General features: G+C 39.6%; 1 protein-coding gene across 3 annotated transcripts in view; it reads left to right on the top strand.

Annotated features, from left to right (window-relative positions):
• Atp6v1h (ATPase H+ transporting V1 subunit H) overlaps positions 1-17,032 on the top strand; it is an 89,541-nt gene extending 72,509 nt beyond the window's left edge. For all 3 annotated transcript variants that reach the window (XM_048358376.1, XM_048358375.1, XM_048358377.1), the window contains one exon: positions 16,704-17,032. In XM_048358376.1, the coding sequence (XP_048214333.1) occupies positions 16,704-16,764 (61 nt within the window). In that variant the 3' untranslated portion in view covers positions 16,765-17,032. The remainder of the gene's footprint in view (positions 1-16,703) is intronic.
• Positions 17,033-20,297: the final 3,265 nt, after the last annotated feature.

The following is a 20,297-nucleotide window of genomic DNA, read 5'->3' as shown; positions in this document are numbered from 1 at the left end:
CCAAGAGCTTAATTTAGTTCAGGATGACCTTGAACTCATGATTTTCTTGTTTTAGCCTCCCACATGCTAGGATTGTAAGCATGTTCCACTACATCTGGCATCTTATACTTTGTTCACAAAGGAATCTTCATTTGAAGATTTGAACTCGCATATCTTTTTTGACTTAGATTTTCATAGCTTTTGTTCAAGGGAGTGAAAATTACTCAAGTAATAGATATTTATTTCTCAGTATCAGATTAATATGACACTACATAAAATCTCACATGAGAAGTTAATCTTCTGCAAAGTATATCCCTAAATAGAAATGGTTATTAGATGCTTATCTTTATGCAATTTCTTTACGTGAACTAGTTGTCTTGTGCTTGGTAAAGACTGTCTTCCTATTTACCTAAAATGAGGATTATATGTTAGGTGTGTGTGTGTATTCATGTGCGTCCACACAGTTTACCTGAAATGTGCCACTGATGTTCTAAATATTTATTTCATTGCATTATGAAGTTTGCTGGAAACTGCTTACATTAGCACCAAGTGGAAACATGAAAACATAGTTGACTTTCTCTTAGCACTTTGCATTTGTTGTGATTTAATAAAATAGTTTTATGATTGATAAGTTTTAGTACTCTGTAATGTAGTAAGTCATTGCGAATAATTAAAATATAATTGTAGATGAAAGTCTGTCTGCCTTCTGGGTGGCAGTAGCTTTTCCTCATAGCCTGAGTAGCTTCTTTTTGCTTCCAGGCTGGGCTTTCAGCATGCCAGCACAATCTCAGTTTACATTTTCTCTTCTACACTAGAGAATTTGTAGGCTTTTGATTATTATTCCTATAGTTTTGGTTTATTGGACTAAATCATGATTTGTGATATAGTAAAATTAAAATTACAGGTTAAAATTGAATCAGATGTTGGTTAAATCACAGGTCTGGGAAGCCATGTATCTTGATTTTCTTTTTAGAAATGTAAACATGAAGTTTCATGATTATGTAGGGATAGATGTGGGCTTATGTCATATGGATTATGGAGTTGTACAACATATGAAAATACTTAATTCTTTTTCACATCTTGACTGATTTCAAAGTTATTCCCTTGAATTGACTTTTCTTACAATTGCCTTTTTTCTCTTCCCACTTGACATCTGTATTGAAACAGAATAATTGATTTCTAAGTGGGGGTCTGGAGTGCTGGGGAAGGAATGAATCACCACAGATTTGGGGGCGGGGAGGGACGGTTGACACATACTGGAGCCCCTCAGCTCAGGAGGCCTGGAGCTGGGTAGCCCTCCTTCACACAACAGCATGTGTTTCTGAGTTTTCCTGCCTCATTATGGCATTTCTCATGCAGCCCTTGTTCTTTTCAGCAGTGATAGGTTACTATAGTCATAACTCTGAGCAAATTATATGTCCAGTGACCATTTACTCTAGAGAACTTTTGTACATACTTATGTTCATACTTTGTTAAGTAATTTAACATCATAAAATGTCACCATTTTTCCCCTACAGAATGATTTTAAATGTAATCAGCCTCTAATGCAGAAGCAATAATATGTGCATATGGACAGCTCAGGACTTCACTGAAAGAGACACTGAATTCTGTAGGTAGAGGATCTTATGTAGAATATTCTGTTTTCTGTTTCAAGACTCATTTTCAACCTTGTCTCAAACAGAATAAGTTATGAGTACTAGCATCTTTATATCTTTTATATCCATGTGCATGGACAGTACTGCTTTGTTCTGTTATGTTTATATTAGCTTAGCATAATCTAGTTATTCTGTATGTAGCAATAAACACAGTGTTTAAAATGGCTATTTATGCACTGAAGAAAAAGAAGCTGTTAAGTATGTATTTGAATCTTCTAGTATTAGTACTAATGTTACCAAAAGATTTCCTTATGATTTTAATAAGCATAATGTTCTGAATTTAAATATCTTTTAGAATTAGTATTTAAAAATTTGATCTCTTTTTGGAAGCCTGCAATTTTCTACATTAGTCTTTTGATATTGTTAGTTGAGGATCCTTTGAAAAAGTGTTCAGTATCATATGATTTTACATATACACAATGGAATTCTGCTCCTCCATCAGAAAGAATGATATTGTACCACTTGTAAGGAAATGGAAAGACTTGAAAAAAGTTATATTAAGCAAAGTAAGCCAGACCTAAAGAAACATAGGTTGTAGGATTTCCCTCATTTGTGGTAACTAGAATGTGCCCATAAATCTACAAGTAAACACACTGGATGGAAAAAGACAAAAAGTACATCAAGAAATGATAAATTATACTGGTCTCTAGGTATTCACACAGTGAGACCAAAGGAAGATACTCTTAGGAGAAGATCACAAAGAATAGCTTATGTGCATATGAGCATATAAAATAATATTTATCAAAATGAACTCCAAGAAATGGAAACAAGAGGGTTTTATTTTCATTGTTGCTGTTTTGTTTTCAGTACCTTTTGTTTTGTTTGTAAGTTTATGTGTTTTTGGGTGGGCGAAGGGGGTCACAGGGTAAACAAATGCAGCAGTGATATTCACTAGACACTATGTTGAAAGTGAACTATACACTGGTTAAGGATGGGGGGGAAAACTGGGAGAGAGCAAGGGAAGGGGTGACACTTAAAAAGGAAATGTACTCATTACCTGACTTATGTAACTGTAACACCTTTATAATAACTACATATACATACACATATATACATATATTTATATATAACTATTTAACATAAATACTAGGTTGAGACGGTGACTAGTAGTAAAGTGCTTAACCTATGTGTGGCCCTGAGTTCAACTCCCAAGCAATGCAGAATGAATTATGTATATACATTCATACATATATACATGCATGCATTCATACCAATTCCAAGTGACCTATAGAATTCCAAGAATTCCCTGCAGATGTTGTCTCATATTCAGATCAATTTAATCTCTCAGTCTAAGATTTCTTCTGCTTTGCTAATAGTTGCTTCATGAGGTTGTACATTGTGTGTTAATAATTACAGCTGAATGGGCAATGCCAGTATGGCATAAACTTTATGTTGTTACAAAGTGCCAGCCCATATAATGGAATTAGACAAGCATTTTGACAATAAAGAATATATAAGAAATTTATTTTATTTCCTGAACTTCAAAAATATCTTCATAGGGGAATTTATGCGTTTTGTAATTAAACATAATATCGAGTACAGATTCTCACAGGTGTTCATGTGACTAAGGAATAAGGATCATGTATTCTGTGGATGCAGTACAGTATGATTTTGACAAGCAGATCCTTCACATTCTTTGCTTGAACTCAAGGCTTGGGTGCTGTCCCTGAGCTTTTTTGCTAGTGCTCTATCACTTGAGCCACAGCTCCACTTCCAGTTTTTTTGGTGGTTAATTGGAGATCAGAGTCTCATAGATTTTCCTGCCAGGCTGGCTTCAAACTGCCATTCTCAGATCTCAGCCTCCTGAGTAGCTGTTACAGGTATGAGCTACTGGTGCCCAGTGCCCTTTTGATCAGAGTTTTGAAAACTCTGTAAAGTCTCTCTACCATCAACAGGCCTCTAGATTTTATCCACTTCCAGCACTGCAAAAAATCAAAACAGAGAACTGTCATCATTTCTTGCACTGTTGAAAGCATTGCTTTTATGATTTCTTTTCTCCTAGGCTTTAAGTAAGGCTGGAGGCTAGCAGGTACCTGAAACACAGCCTCAACACAGATGACAGTTTCCTTCCTTGAAAAAATGTCCCAGAAATATCTTAGGAGAAAACATTTTAGTGTTTGGTTTGAATAATGCTCTGTCCATTCATAGTGTTTTTTTTCCCCCCTCAGCTAAGGGAATTGAGGGAGTATTTACTTTTACCTTTGTAATTAGTAACTTGCAATTATAAATTCTTGTTAGAGGACTCAGTATATGCCAATGCAGAGAAATATGAAGAATTTCGCCTTCTGGAGAGCTGCAAGAATAGTATAGTGAACTCGTTTTCCTGTCACTAAATTCACCACTTGTGGACATTTTGCCCGATGAGTGTTCTCATCTCTCATTCACATGTCCCCTCTCCCTCTCCCTCTCCCTCTCCCTCTCCCTCTCCCTCTCCCTCTCCCTCTCCCTCTCCCTCTCCCTCTCCCTCTCCCTGTCCCTGTCCCTCTCCCTCTCCCTCTCCCTCTCCCTCTCCCTCTCCCTCTCCCTCTCCCTCTCCATCTCCATCTCCCTCTTCCCCGTCTTTCCCTTTCTGAACTATTTGAAGTGATTGACAGTATGGCCTTCAACCTTAAATATAGTGGCTTCCTTTGGTGGCACAAAGCTACAACATACAGTGTAAACTCAAATTTGCTTGTTTGCCCTGTATACTGATAGCAAAATGTTTTTGTCCAGTTTAGGACTGAACTTCATTTTGTTGCCATTTCTCTCTTTAGACTTTTTTTGTTAAACAGAACAGCTCTGTAGGTTCTCAATGTGGTTCATCTGATGTTTCCTCATAATTAGATTCAGCCTATGCATTTTTGGCAGGAACTCTCAGGTGAGATGTGGTATTCTTTTCTATCTGGCTACCAGGAAGCCCCTGTCAGGTTATGGTGATGTTAACTTTGATAAATGGTTATAGTAGTTTCTGTTAGATCTGCCACTGTAATTAACTTACTTTCCCTTTGTAGTGAGTAAGCAATCTTTGGGGAAATGCTTTGAGCCTGTAAAAACTATTTTCCAACAGATTCTCACCCAATGTTTTTAGCATTTATTTTTTGTTTTTTCCTCCTCCCTTCTTCCTTCCCTCCCTTCTTCCCTCCCTCCCTCCTTCCCTCTTTCCTTCCTTCCTTTCTGTTTTCTCCATTTATTTAGTGGTTTTGGGGGGTTTGAAGTCAGTGCTCATGCTTTCTGGGTTGGAGTGATCCACTTGAGCTATGCCTCCAGGCTTTTGCTTTAGTTATTTCTCATGTAGGGGCTTGCATTTTTTGCCTTGGTTGGCCCCCTGTCCTTATTGTGCCTCCTATATAGCTGAGGGTACAATATCTGCTATGATTCCTGGCTTATTGTTTAAGAAAGCATCTGATTGACTTTTTGCCCAAAGTGGCCTCAATCTGTAGTTTTCCTTTCTCCTCCTCTTGAGTAGCTGGAATTACAGGCATACGCTACTGCACATATCTCATTGATGTTTCTGTCTGAGTCAATTATTACTGCAAAGGCTGCAACGTATATTTGGGATTTTAGTATTTGTAGGTATAATACCTTTTGAGTCAGCAATCCATATTGGTCAGCACATAGGAAACTGAATCTTAAGTGGAGATAATGTACTTATTCAGTAAAGAATCAAAATTGGGCGACTGAGCAAGAGGCAAAGGTAACCAGGCACTTGGTGTTCCTGAACCCTGTTTTTGGGAGCCAGTGAGAGTTCTATTATTTTTCTATCTTCTTTCTTTTAGTGCCTAAGAAGAAGTACTTAGGTACTAGAAGGAAAGGAGAAATGGAAATAAGATAAAATTGTTCCTTTATTCACTTGAGGTAGTTATCTTGAGAAAGCTGTGGCTTAGTATCAACTTCCAATCTCAGTTATGATTTCTGGAAATGGCATATTTGATCTTTTAAGGTATTTATGATGGATATAATACAGCTATTAGAAAATTTTCTCCTAATCAAGCTTTTCAGCACAAGTTAGTACCAGAGATTTTACTTGGGATGCCAAGATTGAATACAGTTTGTGTGTGTGTGTGTGTGTGTGTGTGTGTGTATTTGTGTGTGCATGCGTACATGCTCGCATGCCAGTCCTAGGTCTTAAATTCCATCCCTGGGTGCTGTCTTTGAGCTTTTGTGCTACCCCCTTGAACTACCACTTGAGCCACAGCACAACTTCTGGCTTTTGGTAGTTAATTGGAAATAAAAGTCTCATGGGGCTTTTTGACCTGGGTGATTTTGAACTGGGAACCTCAGATCTTGGCTACCTGTGTAGCTGGGATTACAAGTGTTAGCCACTAGTTCCTGGCTACATAAATAATTAAGAAAAATTAAGAAAGTAAAAGAAATTAAGAAGGTAAATCATAAGGTATTTGGTTATTCACTTGTTCAGTTTTGTTTGGTTTATATAAGAAGTTCTTGTGGCTTCTTTGTATGCATTTATAGGCATATACACACATTATGTTTTTCTGGTCCTGGGGCTTGAACTCAGAGTCTAGATGCTGTCTCTGAGCTTTTTTGCTTAAGGCTAGTGCTCTACCACTTGAGCCAGAGCTCCCTTTCCAGATTTTTGGTAGTTCATTAGAGATAAGAGTCACACAGACTTTCTTGCCCAGGCTGGCTTTGAACCACAGTCCTCAGGTCTCAATCTCCTGAGTAGTTAGGAGTATAGGCAATGAGCCACCAGCACTTGGCTATATACATGTCTTCTATAAGATATCTTTTGTGTATTTAAAATCATACACACACACACACACACACACACACGCATACTTGGTTGTTTTTGTCTTAAGAAGAATGGTATTTTAAGGTTGGCATGGGACACATGCCCATAATCCTAGCTATTCAGGAGGCAGAGGAATTGTAATAAAAGACTAGCCCAGGCAAAAAGTTTGTGAGACTTCCCCAAATGAACCAATAATCTGGGCATGATGTAGTACATGCCTGTAAATCTAGCTACATAGGAGACATAGGCAGGAGAATTATGGTTTGAGGCCATTGCAGGCAAAAAATGTCCAGTTCATGCTGAATGATTTCCTCATAGTTGAACATTTAATGTATTGTGTTCTAAAAGTATACTTTGAGGATTACTTGTAATTCAAGGATTGTGAATGGGATGAGGTAGTGAGAAGGAAGCAGTACAGTTCTTTAAGCATGTTCAAGTATTTCCCAGTTTTTATCAGTCACCATGTGTTCTAGGTAGCTGATGGCAATAGAGTGAGACAGCGCTACTCTAGATTACGGGAAGGATTAACCTTGGCCAGGCGCCAAAGAGACACTAACCAAAGACCTTCATTGTTTATCTTCACACATTTATTTCTTCACTATAGATGTCACTGTAGGTAAGAAGTCTTGGATGTAAAAGTGGCTAAGTAATTGCCCACAATCTCCTAGTTATGGTAAAACCTAGGTCTTTTTAATCCCAAATTGGAACTTTGATGTTCTATCATTTTCCTCAGTAAGCCATACTTGGGACCTAGCAGGCATACAGTTGGCATACAGTTGATTGTACACTGTCCTTTATATAGGTTCTTCCTAATGAGGCACCTTCTAGACTTGACTTTCTATGCAGAAAGCAAAGTTCATTCCTCCTCTCCTCTTCCTCCTGTTTTCATTGTCTGTGTCTAGAGCCTACTGTCCTGATCACCTCTCTCCCACCCTGCAGTCCTTACCATTTTTATCTCCATTGCAACTACCATGTCTGCAGTTGGCTGAGTGATTGATTTTTATTTGTCACTTCTTTTGTTCCTCCTCCCTGGCTTTTGTGTAGGTCTTTTCCAGCAATCAGAAGCTCCTTTTCCAATGCTGAGGACTAATGGAGACTAATGGGTTGGCCGCAGTAGGTTGATTACCTGGTCTTCTCTTCCTTTGGCTTCATTTAATCACTGCCTGCTATTGCTGGCTCTTTGTTGATGAAAAATATGCCTTGTACCCCATTTCCCATGTGCCTTTAGCTTAGGATGATTATTCTGTTCCCACTGAAAAGACAAGTGACTGACCTCTGGTAAGCAAATGGCTGCTAGGAAAGACAGAACTCTGCCAGACTCCCCTAAGTACCTTTCCACATCTTTTTCGGAGCAGAGGGAATATGAGTTATGACCATTTAAATCAAGTAATAGAGCTCTTAGACATGGAATATGAGTTATGACCATTTAAATCAAGTAATAGAGCTCTTAACAGCCTGGCCGGAAGGCAGTGGAAAACAGTTGAGGGATAGTCAAAGTTGCAACAGTATCATTTTAGGAAGGTTGTTTTAGAGCGAGTGGTGGCTGTTGGATAGGAGTGGGTAAGACTGAAGGATAAGCATGCAGCTCCACTCAAGCCATGGATCAGGTATGTCAGCTAGGTAAACGTGTACTGAGGAGACAGATTCTCTAAGACCTGGACACTTCTGGGATGGGGTGGGAGACGTAAATAAGGGCGAGGAAGCCAGCAGTGCCCCAGGCTTTTACTTGGTATTATGAGTTACCAAACCAAATCGGAAACACCAAACCTCTTCTTGCCTTGCATGTAGAGTACCAAGGTTACATCATCTTCATTTCTTTACATAGCTCTGAAACTCACTGCAAGTAATTATAATTCATATTGAACAAATCACCACCAGCCCTCATATTTTTGTTTATTTTAGTTTCTGAGTGTCTCATGGAGAAATGGCTCCCCAAAGAACAATTTTGTCAGGCTGGGGGAATCTCTTAAGCTTAATTGCAAAGCTGATTTAATTCCCATTTTACTGGTATCATTAAAACTGAACTGTTCTCCAGCTGGAATATAGAGGTACATTCCTACAATCCCAGAGCTCAGGAGGTGGAGGTAGAAAGATCTCAGTTTGAGGTTAGCCTAAGCAAAAATGTTAATGAGACTTATCTCAAAGAATAAGCCTGGTGTGGTGGTGTGGTATGTCAGAACTTTAGCCCTAGTTAATTAGGAGGCATAGGTAGAAGGGTCTCAGCCTGAGGCCAGTCCTAGGCAAAAATGAGAGACCCTTGTCTGAAAGAAAGAAAGAAGGAAAGAAAGAAAAAAAGGCAAAAGGACTAGCGGTATGATAGAGTGCATGTTAGGAAGCACAAGGCCCCAAGTTCAAACCCCAGTACTTATTGAACAAGTAAATACATCAGACTATATTAAATATTGATTCTTCATTCCAGATTTAGTTGTTTCATTGTTTTAGAACCATATTCTAAAGATGACTTTACATTATGCTTGAGCAATTCTGCTATAATGTACTGATAGATTGTGGAAGAGTTGGTAGGGTTAACTACTGACATCTTTGTCTCTACTGATATGTCAGTATATTTCTGGGAAAAGGATGCTTCCTTTTTCAGGAATTTTTAATTGCCCTCTAGGAATTATTCAACTCCTTTTGTTGTTTCAGTGATAGGTATGGAACTCAAAGGCCCTTGAATGCCAGATAAGTACCCTGACCTATCCCTCTCGTCACTTGCAAATACTTCTAATTGGATATTCACTAATAGCTTAGTTTATTGTAGGCACCTGAATACCAGGAGAATATAAATAATTCTCTTTATCTTCCTGTGCTCTTACTCTTACATTCTAAATAGAATTCAAGAAATAGGAGCCTGTGATACATCTTAAATGTGACTCTGCTTACTTGGGTTAGTATTTAGATGTTATAATTACACAGCCATATCTTTCCCCCATGACCATTTCCCCATGGTGTAACTGGATTTGTATGTTATGTGATCAGTTAAGGGTGTGCTGTGCATTGTGCTGTAGTCAGCATCTTTAAAAGGAGAAGGGGGCTTCCTGCCAACTCTGAGATATTTTCAATGGCTGGACATATCACATCATCACCATATGGATGAAAAATGATGACATCTGTGAGGTGTTGCTGACCTGGTGGCAGAGTGGGTAGGTATAAGTAAAGAGACACTCTTGATAAACCTAAGTCAGGACTGAAGAAACTCAGGATTTGGCTAGAGATGTTTAGATCTTACAGCTAGTTGAAAAAAAGATTTGAACTAGGTGCTAATGGCTTATGCCTATAGTCCTAGCTACCTTGGCTGGAATATGAGGACTGTAGTTCAAACCCAGGTCTAGCAGCAAGTCTGTGAGACTCTTATCTCAAATTAACCACCGGAAAAAAAAAAGGTGAACAAAAAAAAGAGAGTGTGCCCAGGCCCTGAGTTCAACAAGCTCTAGTACTGGCATGTGTGTGTACATGTGCGTGCACACACACATACACACACACAAGATTTAATAACTAGAATACTGATGGGAAAAATAACATAGTTATTAAGTTTTGCATATTTCTTTTATTGTAATTCATTTTTGCTTCCTCTCTTCACATATATATTTATTTATGAATGATAATATTGGGTTTGGACTCATTGCCTCATTCTTGATAGGCAGGTGTTTTGCCACTTGAGCCATGCTCTAGGCCATTTTTGTTTTATGAAGTCTCACTTTTTTGCCTTGAGTGGCTTAAGACTACTATCTTTCAACTTAGAGACTCCCAGGTAGCTGTTTTCATAGAAGTGTGCCACCATACCCAGACTACTTGTTAAGGCATAGGTATTGCTAACTTTTTACCTCGGCTGCCCTGGAGCTAAGATCCTATACATCGCAATAGCTGTTTTATTTTTAATTTGTATGAGACTACATATATATGGGCTATAATGTGATCTTTTGGTTCATATGTGTAATTTGTAATGATCACCATAGACATCATCTGTATAGTGAGAACATTCAAAATCATCTTATGGTTGTTGTAGAATACAGTTTAATATAGCTTTCAAAATTCATATTTTGTTTTTGTCTCTTATGACTACTAGAGAGTAAAACTGGCATAACAACTACTTTTAGAATCACTGACTTATTTTTAAAATTTCATAGCACACCTTGTTAGCGAGTCTGCTGATCTCTTATGCTTTGAATTTAGATGCTGATTGAAAATGAAGCAGCTAGTGATTATGAAAATGTATTTCAGAAAATAGAGATTTACATTGTGAGATTCCAAAGCTCTTTCTTATTCATATACAGTAATCCCTCTGTAACCTGTAAGAAGCAGAACAATGTACTATGACACAGTACTTGTAGTCATTGAAATTGTAAGTTTTGAAATCAGACAGAATTGGGTAAAAAATACACTTTTCATCTTTAATGAGTTAACCTTGTTGTGTGTTATTTATCATTGCTAATGTTGAGTTTCTTATCTATGAAAACAGGGATGATTTCTACCTTTTATGGATGTCATTTGAAGAGTAACAAAAATGTGTATCCTACCCAGTGTGGTACATGCCTATAATCCCAGCTACTTGGGAGAATCTGGAGTTCAAGCTCATCCCAGAAAATTGTGGGGCTCTATCTCAAAAAAACAACAACAACGCTGTAGTTAATACAATGCTTAGTTAAGTAGAAGGCACTAAAACATTGTACTTGTTGCGATGAGACCTCATCTCCAATTAACCAATAAAAACTTGGAATTGGAACTGTGGCTCAATTGGTCGTGCACTAATCTTGAGCCAAAAATCTAAGGGATAGTACTTAGACCCTGAGTTCAAGTCCTAGTACAGTACACATGCACTTTTCCTAGGCTAAGACTTAAATATTTTGTGGAAACAATTTAAATAGTAGTAACTTTTAGAATTTCCAGAGAGAGAGAGAGAGAGAGAGAGAGAGAGAGAGAGAGAGAGAGAGAGAGAGAGAGAGAGAGAGAGAGAGAGAGAGAGAGAGACAGAGAGGAACACTGTGTTTTGTGTGTGGTTCAATTGCTGCATAGAAAAACCAAAGTTTGTTTTTTGTTTTATCAACTCAATATAAGCAAAACTTGCCTTGTTTGTGACTAATATTAAAATAATAATAAATGTTGATGGACTCAATTTACAATTAAACTATAGTGAACTAGCATTAAAATAAGACTATAGAGGGGCTGGGAATATGGCCTAGTGGCAAGAGTGCTTGCCTCATATACATGAGGCCCTGGGTTCAATTCCTCAGCACCACATATACAGAAAATGGCCAGAAGTGGCTCTGTGGCTCAAGTGGCAGAGTGCTAGCCTTGAGCAAAAAAAGAAGCCAGGGACGGTGCTCAGGCCCTGAGTTCACGGCCTAGGACTGGCCAAAAAAAAAAAAAAAAAAAAAAGACTATAGAAAAAATTTGCAATTTATTTTTCTTCTTTAAGCAATAAAGTCTCTATTATCAACAAGTATAGTTTATGGTTTTTAATATAAATTATATATAGTGAATTAACGTATATATTATACTAACTTGTTTCCCCAAACAGAATAAATTGAGTTAAGACAAGTATTAGATAAAATTGACTTATAAATTTAATAATCATTGTGATAAAACTTAGGGAAAGATGTGAGATATAGATTCTAGGTACATTGTCATTTTGTTTTTGGGAAATTTTCACACTGAAAGACCAGAGAAAATAATTCAAAAATGGTGTTAATCATGAGTTTCCTAGAGAGCTTGGTAATTAAAAAAGTAGGAAAGGAAATGGAGACTTTGTAGTTTTGATTGGTTAGTCTTTAGAAAATTAATTGTTCTTGGCCTAAATTGTATAGCTACAGTTGCAGTGTGTTTCTCATTGTATGGCAAGAGTTAGTTTTCAAGTACTGTGAGTCAGTGTCTTCAACTATAGTTTTAAAGAAAATAAAGATTTGCCTATCGCGAGAGTGCAGCACTAAGTATAGTACAGTGAAGCCTCTCTGGTGTTCCAAGGGCTAAGGTAGCCCAGATGCCAGCTCCTTGCAAAACAGAAACGTGATCGCTCATGTCATGTTCACAGCTGTTTGGGGGTGTCCTGTAGGGACGGGGGTGCAATTTCTGAATAGTTTTTAATGAGAGGGATACTCTGCTGGGGCATAATCTCTTGTTTGTTGTTTTGCTTGGAGTGTGTGCGTGTGTGTGTACACGCACATGTGTGTGCGTGCTAATCCTGGGGATTGAACTCAGGATCTGCACATTGTCACTGAACTTTTTTGTTCAAAGCTAGTGCTCTACCACTTGAACCACTACTCCACTTCTGGTGTTTTGGTGGTTAATTGGAGATGAGTCTCACAGACTTTCCTGCCCAGGCTGGCTTTGATCTTTTGGACTGCCTCCTGAATAGCTAAGATTGTAGGCATAAGCCACTGGTGCCCAGTCTTTAGATTGCCCCTTTATTTCACTTGCAGATATGTTAGGGTCTGAGAGATTTTGTTAATACATGAAGAGTATTATAGTTCATAAAGATTGTTTCTTAGGCAGTAGGAGAGCAGATTTAATGTCAGCTCCCGATTGCATATAGAAACAGCCCTTTTGAGCAAATTACAAGTCCAGTTTTTGTTTGATCTTCATGTATAGAAAGAGTAATTCATTTGGAACATCTTTTGTCCCTTCTCATAGGAGCTCTGAAAGCTTCTGAAGTGAGATCCCTGCTAGGTTTTCCTTTGCTTGACAGTAATGTGATTTGGACCTGAAGAAATTAGTCACAACCTCCATTTTCTATAACATTTCTATAAAATATGAACACAGGCTGTTTCCATACTTCCCTGGATCTTCTGGGAGGCCTGTACCCACAGTCAAGAGAAATGGGATGAGAGCCCTGGCCAGGTGCTAGAGAGTTTTTGGCACTTTCTTAGGCTCTGGTTCTTCCCTTGTGAAATAAAGCCAGCCCCCACCTCACAGGCTGTATCAGGATGAGGGATGGCACGGGGCTACATCTGGATAACGTTTCCATGATGGCTTGTGATAAAAGACAGAATGGTAGTGGTCATTCCCTGAGTCTGGAGCCACAGAGGATTCAGAGGTGAGTGGGTTCCCTGAGTCTTGAGAAAACTCCAGTTGGCCTCATGTTCCTACAAAGCATGTAGATCAGGCAGCACAGCATCTGTTCACTTGGGTGTGACTTGGATGCCTTTGGCAAGAGGTTGTGAGATATACAGTGAGTTCAACACAGCCTGTGGACAGAGGTGAACTCTTCTTTCTTGGGTCCTCTCTGGATTCTTCTCTTGGTAGACTTCTGGTGCCTTGTGACCTACTTTGGTACCTCAGGTTAGGTTCACAAAGTTCCAAGTGGGGAATGTAAGTTCTTGGTTGCATTCTTTACTTCCATAAGGTGTCCTGACCCTCCCCCCAAATCCTGTGTTTCATGAACCCTTTTTAGCTGATAAGAGAGGAGGCGAGGTTTCTCTCTTGTTTCTGGTCATTAAAGAAGTGCCTCTGGGCCACCTTGTATATGTCAAAAATGAGATGTGGAGAGTTGCCTACAATGAGGGCCTTTGACCTGCAAGACAAACAGGAGCAGTTGAGGAGTGGGGAGGAAGCCATAGTTGAACGCATCTTTAAATTGCTTTGCCGGAATGAACTCATCTTTGCTGTTGTGGCTCTCCTTCAGCAGTCTCTTCTGTGAAGCACCCACTTCCAAGAATCCTTCCTTGTCACCTAGACATTAATCTGGTGGCGAGTAGACCACCTACAGGTCTCCACAAGCCCTTTGCAGTTACCTAGCTCCCCACTTCCAACCTTGCGGTTACCTGGAACCCCACAGCCGGCCTTGAGGTTGCCTGGCACCCCACTTCCAGCCTTGTGGTTACCTGGCACCCACAGCTGGCCTTGCGGTTGCCTGGCACCCCACAGCTGGTGCTCTCCAGGACTTTGCCCATGGAAGCAGCTAACTCGTTTTCTTGACCTGAGTTCTTTGTTGAAAGAACCAGGACCTGTTGTAACCGAGGAGTGGCATGATGTCTCTCAATTTACTCTTACAATGTTTTCTAAGGAAGTATACTAAAGAATCTAATGTTCAAAATGAGAATATGTGTTGACTTTTGTTGTTGTTTTTGTATCCTGAACATGCCTGACATTAAGTTGAAAAAATATATTGAAAATTCCTTCAAAACCAGCATTTGCATTGTTTATACATTATAATCTAAAGAAAAATATTACTATGTCCTAATATGTGATGACTTTCTTAAGGTGAAAACTATCAATTTCAGGTCTAAATCCTTAGTAGGAATATCTGTTTGTCTGTCTATCTGAAACTTTGTCATAAACATTTAACACCCTCCCCTCCTGCACAAGACCACAAAACAAACAGATGTTTCATAGTTGCAGGACTTCCCGGAGTAGCAGCATTCATAGTGACCATGAACTCCTGTGATTTTGTCTAAGGAAGTTGGTAGGATAGCTTTTCCTTTGGTCCTTATATAAAATAGACATAACTACTTCTTGTTGGGAATTAGATTCTCTTTGTCTAAATTGTGTCAGGATAGTTCCTGTATCACAAGAATATTCTACACTAACATTTAAAACACCTAAGATTAATGAGTCAGTTATAAGTACTTCCCTGTTTGGATAAAAAGGGACAGTAAAGGATTTGGTGTTGTGCCATGGGGAATCAGCCAGTCTGTGGACATTGGCGATCATAGAACCCCGTGCCTCACACACAGTCCGCTCGCACATTCCCTCCTGTGTGCTTTGCTACAGTGTGCTACTTCTATTGCCAGACCTTCCTACTTCTCAGAGCCTGTTTCAGTCTCTGCTCCTCTGGACTAGGTTTTGGCAGCACAGCAGAGTATGAAACTGGTGCCCCATGCAGGCCCCTCTTCCCATTCTGTGCCTTTGAGGAGAAAGGCAGGGTGGCATTTGCCAGTGATGGTGTTAACACCCACAGTCTGCTTGCTGGTGTTCCGGCAGCAAGGAGAGGCTGAGTGGCCAGTCGATCATGTGAGAAGGAGATGGCACTGACCCTGGGCCTGATGCTCTGCCTCCCAGCCATGCATTTTCAGCACGTCCCTCCTTTAGCCCCTAAGAGAACACTGTGACAGCACCACTGTGATGCGAAGTTTCTAGAATGTAAAGCCAGTTTCTATTCCAAAACAGACTCTTTTTTTTTGTAGGAGGGAATTTTCTTGTCATTAGTTGGTTCTAAACAAAAGGATTTGAGCGAGTCCTTAATAGGAAAGCAGAGAAAAGATCATCTTCCAGCCTGGAGTTGGTGGTGGGCCTGTGTGTGACTTAGAGCTAAGTCTATTTGGGGAGCATGTTCAATTGGTTTTTTAAGGAAAGTGTGATCCAAGGAGTTTGGAAACTACCACCGTAAGCACTGGTGCCCTATGGGTAGAAGGACTATCTGCTTCTCAGTCCCTGAGAGTGCGTGGATGCATTACCACTGCCCTGTGTGGGCTTTGGGATCTCTCAGAACAACGGCTCTTGTCTGTGATGTTATGCCTGATGTTACTATCAGATACTTATTTCTGTTAGATTAAAGAGGTGCACAAGATAAGCAAAGAACTGGCTCAATACCAGCACTGGCTTATTCAAGAGGGGGTTCTCCAGCAGAATGCTTCAGTCCCTCCTCCCCCCCCCCCCTTCCAGATTGCAGGGTTTTATAGGGGAGGGAAAGCGTGTTCCTGGAAAGGCTATAGGAGGAGGCTGTGTATTGGTGGGTGACAGAAGAAGGTTGGGGTCTAGTCTGAAGCAGAGCTGCTATGGATGAACTATGTAGCTTGAGGTCAGGGCATAAGATTGTTGCTTGTGATCAGGCCAGGTGTGGGGAGGGGAATATGGTGGGGTGTTTTGCTGCATCTAACTAATACCAAGCAAAATACTGGTTAGGGACCTCAAGATGGTAGCACACAGCCAACTGAAACCTAACAGTTTCCATGTATCCTTGTACTCACCCTCGGATCTGTAGTCCTGCATTTGCTAACACATAAAATGGCACCACATAAAATCATAATTAAGTTCGTGTGTGTGTGTGTGTGTGTGTGTGTGTGTGTGTGTGTGTGTGTGTGTTGGTTCTGGGGATTGAAAAGTTCATTTTAAAGCTTACATTGCAGAAGTGGCAGCAGTTACGAACAAGACCATGCTATGCGGAAAGTAGAATTTCCTCCGAAGGAATTCCATTGCCTGTGATTATTGGTTGTGTGTGCAAAATTACCCACTCACAATGATCATGAATTGTTTATGTATGGAATTGGGATGTTCATACAGTAGAGTACTTTTGAAAAATTGGGATAGTTTAGTTTCTCTAGGGCTATTAATAATGTTTAGATCTCAAGAATGGCCTTGTTATTGAAGTTGTAATTTGCCTTGTTATCTTGTTCTCATTTTTTTAGGGAATATCTTGGTAAACAACTCCAGTCCGAGCAGCCTCAGACCGCTGCTGCCCGGAGCTAAGCTGGCCTCCTTGGCTTTCCCCTGCACCTTCGATGGACCACTCAGGGTGGGAACCACGGTACCTAAGGTCAAGAATACATAATTTTAAATTTGCTAGTAATTTTTTTCTTCTGTTGTTTAGCTTTTTCCAGTGCTAATTTTAAAAAAAGCGGTGTTTGCTTGTTATGTTGTAACTTTCTGTGTCTAAGGAAAACATTAGTGTTACATATACTGCTTGCAATTTCTGTATTTATGGTTCTGTGGAAATAAATAGAGTTATTAAAGGATTCTCACGCCTAACGTATCATTTCTCTTTGCTAATTCCTTACTTGGGCTTTGATTGGCAGTTACTTCCTGTCCCTTCTCAAACCAAATTGCGATAATAGATGCAAAGTAGTGGTATGGGATTTGGGATGTTGTCAGTGGGCAGAGCCCATGCAGCCTTTCTGGCATCACAGCCCTTGTCCGTCCACAGAGGCAGAAACCAATAGGGCTTAGCCCGGTCGCAGGCAGCGTCTGCTTAGTGTTGCAGCTTAACTGCAGATAATGCCCGCCACTGTTGTTCAGCAGCACGTAATGCCTGCCAGTGGCTGCCAGCTCCTGCCTCCGGTGCTACTGTATTGGGTTCCTGTCTCAGGACCTGAAGAAATAAAGTGGAGGACAGTGCAGGGTGAGGGTGAAGAATTTTGTTCAGCAGAGAAGCATCTTGCTACTCTGTTCTTCTATCTCTCAGTGACTCTGAGTCTAGATGTTTTTATTCCCTGGTTTGTACTCTTGATTGATTTCCCTTATTATAGTTAAGTGTTTGGGAAGGTAATACTTTATTGGTCATGTACCACAACATTCTAATTGGTTGTTAATTCCTAATTAGACCCTTTCTGCAAACTCCCCAGGGACATAGGAAACCTGTGGAAACTAGAAGGGGTTAAGGAGAGTCAGAAGCAAGATAGTCGAAAAGTATGTCTCTTTGCTTCTGATTTTGCCTCTTTTGCTAGGCCAAGATACTGTTCCTGGGGTATGGGTCCTAACTAATTTCCCTTTTCAGTAATGAATGGCAAATAAATATTTTGAAATTCTTTTTATCATCTTTCTATCAGCACACACACAGACATAACACAAGCACACATATACACTAGAGCTATTACTTCAAGTGAGCAAAACTATGTTGTGTTGATTAATAATGGGATTATGTCTTGAGAATGGTGCCCTTGGGCGATATTGCCATTGTATGAACATCACAAAGTGAACTTACACAGACCTAGGTGGTCCAGGTCTTGTTTGACTTAGCGTCTTGATGGACTCAAGGAATATTGTAAGATGAGATCGGTAGTGAGTCTGTTGTTGGGATAACACAGCACATTGTTTTTCAGTAATATTTTTTCTTTTTATGCCATGCCAGGACTTGAACTCAGGGACTCTTGCTCAGCTTGCTGGCTCACAGTTGGCACTCTAACACTTGAGCCATGCCCCCAGTCTGACATTTTGCCACTTGTTTGGAAATACTTCAGACCTCAGTCCTCTGGATCTTAACCTCCTGAGTAGCTAGGACTGCAAGTGTGAGCTACTCGCACCCAGTTGTTTTTTTCTTTGATCAGTTACATGAGTGTAGAGAGCTTTTTATTGTTTCATCTTTATGCATGTTTATACTGTAAACAATCAATATCACTCCCTGCACCCACCGCTTGAAATTTCTTTTTAATTAGTAGGAGTACACTCAAATAGAGTGTTAAAAATATCAACAATGGCCAGGCAATGATGGCTTACTGCTGAGGAGGCTGAGATCTGAGAATTGTGGTTTGAAGCTAGCCCAGGAAGGATATTGGTTATCTCAAATTAACTGCCAAAAAGCCAGAAGTAGAGTTGGAGATCCTGGTGCTTAACCTCAGAGTCTAGGCACTATCCCTCCGCTTTTGTGCTCAAGGTGTTCTACCACTTGAGCTACAACTTCATAGTCTTTGAAGGGCATTATTAGAAACAAACAGACAAAATGTGGAGGGATATACCGCTTCTTCCCTCACTAGGCTGAGATGCTTAATTCTATACAAACTCCTGCTCAGCAGCAACCAACACTTGTATTTACACATACTTCAGCTCAGCTCTTCCGACTTCACTCATACCTTTAAGTTACTTGCTTCTCTTTTCATCTACTACATTCCTTTTTGTGGTCAGACTTTTTTTTGTCCGTTGACTTTTTAAAATCTATGCTTCATAATTGAATTCTCTGTTTTCCTTTTTGTTGTGTGTAACTCACACCTTAAAAGGTCACTGTTTTTGCAACCCAGTGTTGTCAGTGCCTTTCCAGGTTCTTATACGTCACCCATTTCGGTGATATTCAGCCATAAGTGAACTGTGGTATCCTTCATCCTTTAGGGGATAAACTCCCTTCCCCTTCTGCTGAAAAATACGTCTCTGTCTCATGGACATTCTCAGTATGTTAGAAATACTTTAAAGTTGAAGTGTCTTGGGGAAAACATAGTGTTGGATTTAAATAGTGTTTCAGTGGATTTCTTGTTGAAGGCATGATCTTTTCTATGAAGTTTAATAGGAAACCCATTTCTAAAATGTCATCATTAATCATATGTAATAAAATCACTCCTGGGCAGGTATCCACAATAATATTACAAAAGGAAAAACCAATCTGGCTGTCAGCATGTCAGAGGAACACATGCACATAAAAGGGAAAATGCAATCTTTCTTCCTTAGAAAACATCTCCTTTGGGTTTTGTTGACCTTAATATTTTAAAAGACATATGCAGACAGCCTCATTGGTGAAGTTCATTCCTACACACTGTACCTGGCCAGCTGCAAATACCACATCACAGAATGCCCGCACCTTAAACATCTCCTTCCCTTTCTATTGAGCCACATCCTAGTACTTCGTGTTGTCTTGTAATTAAAATTTAAATCATCTTGTGACCTCTAGCTGTCAAATCTTGGAAAGCACAGAGCAGCCAAGATTTCATGCTTTTTGATCTATTTGAAAATTACTTAAAAGGTTTTCTGTTCTCATTCTTTGCTTTTGATAAAATTTGAAATCATTCAAAGTTAGTGGGTGGCAAAGTCACTTTTCACATTGAAACCTCGTGATGAAGTCTCTTTGTAGTTTGGAATTTTTCTCATATTGCTGAAGGAAAAAAGTTTCCTACTTTAAAAAATGTGGCTTCTTTAACTTCCTAAACAGCTTCCCAGTGTCAAGAAAAACGCAACATCAAGTTCACATTCTCTTTTAGTACTTAAAGGAGAAACTGTTGATTACTCTTCCAAAAAAAAAAAATAGAATAAAGGTAGAAGATACCCTTCTATGATTTGGAGCAATATTGTCCAAGGTGCTGTTCCTTCCAGCCGGGACCTTTTCCCTGTCAGAAGAGGAAAGAAAATGTCAAGTGACTTGGTTGAAGGAACTAGTGTTAGAAAGCGCCCTGAACAGTAATGTTTATAACATAGGTAGAATGTAAATGTTTGGAGCATGACACAAGCTTGAAGGGAAGACATGAGATTCTTCTAAGGTTCTCACATTAGATATGAAGTATTATAGCATGAATATAAAATAGATT

Source organism: Perognathus longimembris, chromosome 12 (genome assembly GCF_023159225.1).
Source record: "Perognathus longimembris pacificus isolate PPM17 chromosome 12, ASM2315922v1, whole genome shotgun sequence".
NCBI lineage: Eukaryota > Metazoa > Chordata > Mammalia > Rodentia > Heteromyidae > Perognathus > Perognathus longimembris.
Note: the sequence above shows the minus strand (reverse complement) of the source record. Positions and strands in the feature narration are given on the sequence as shown.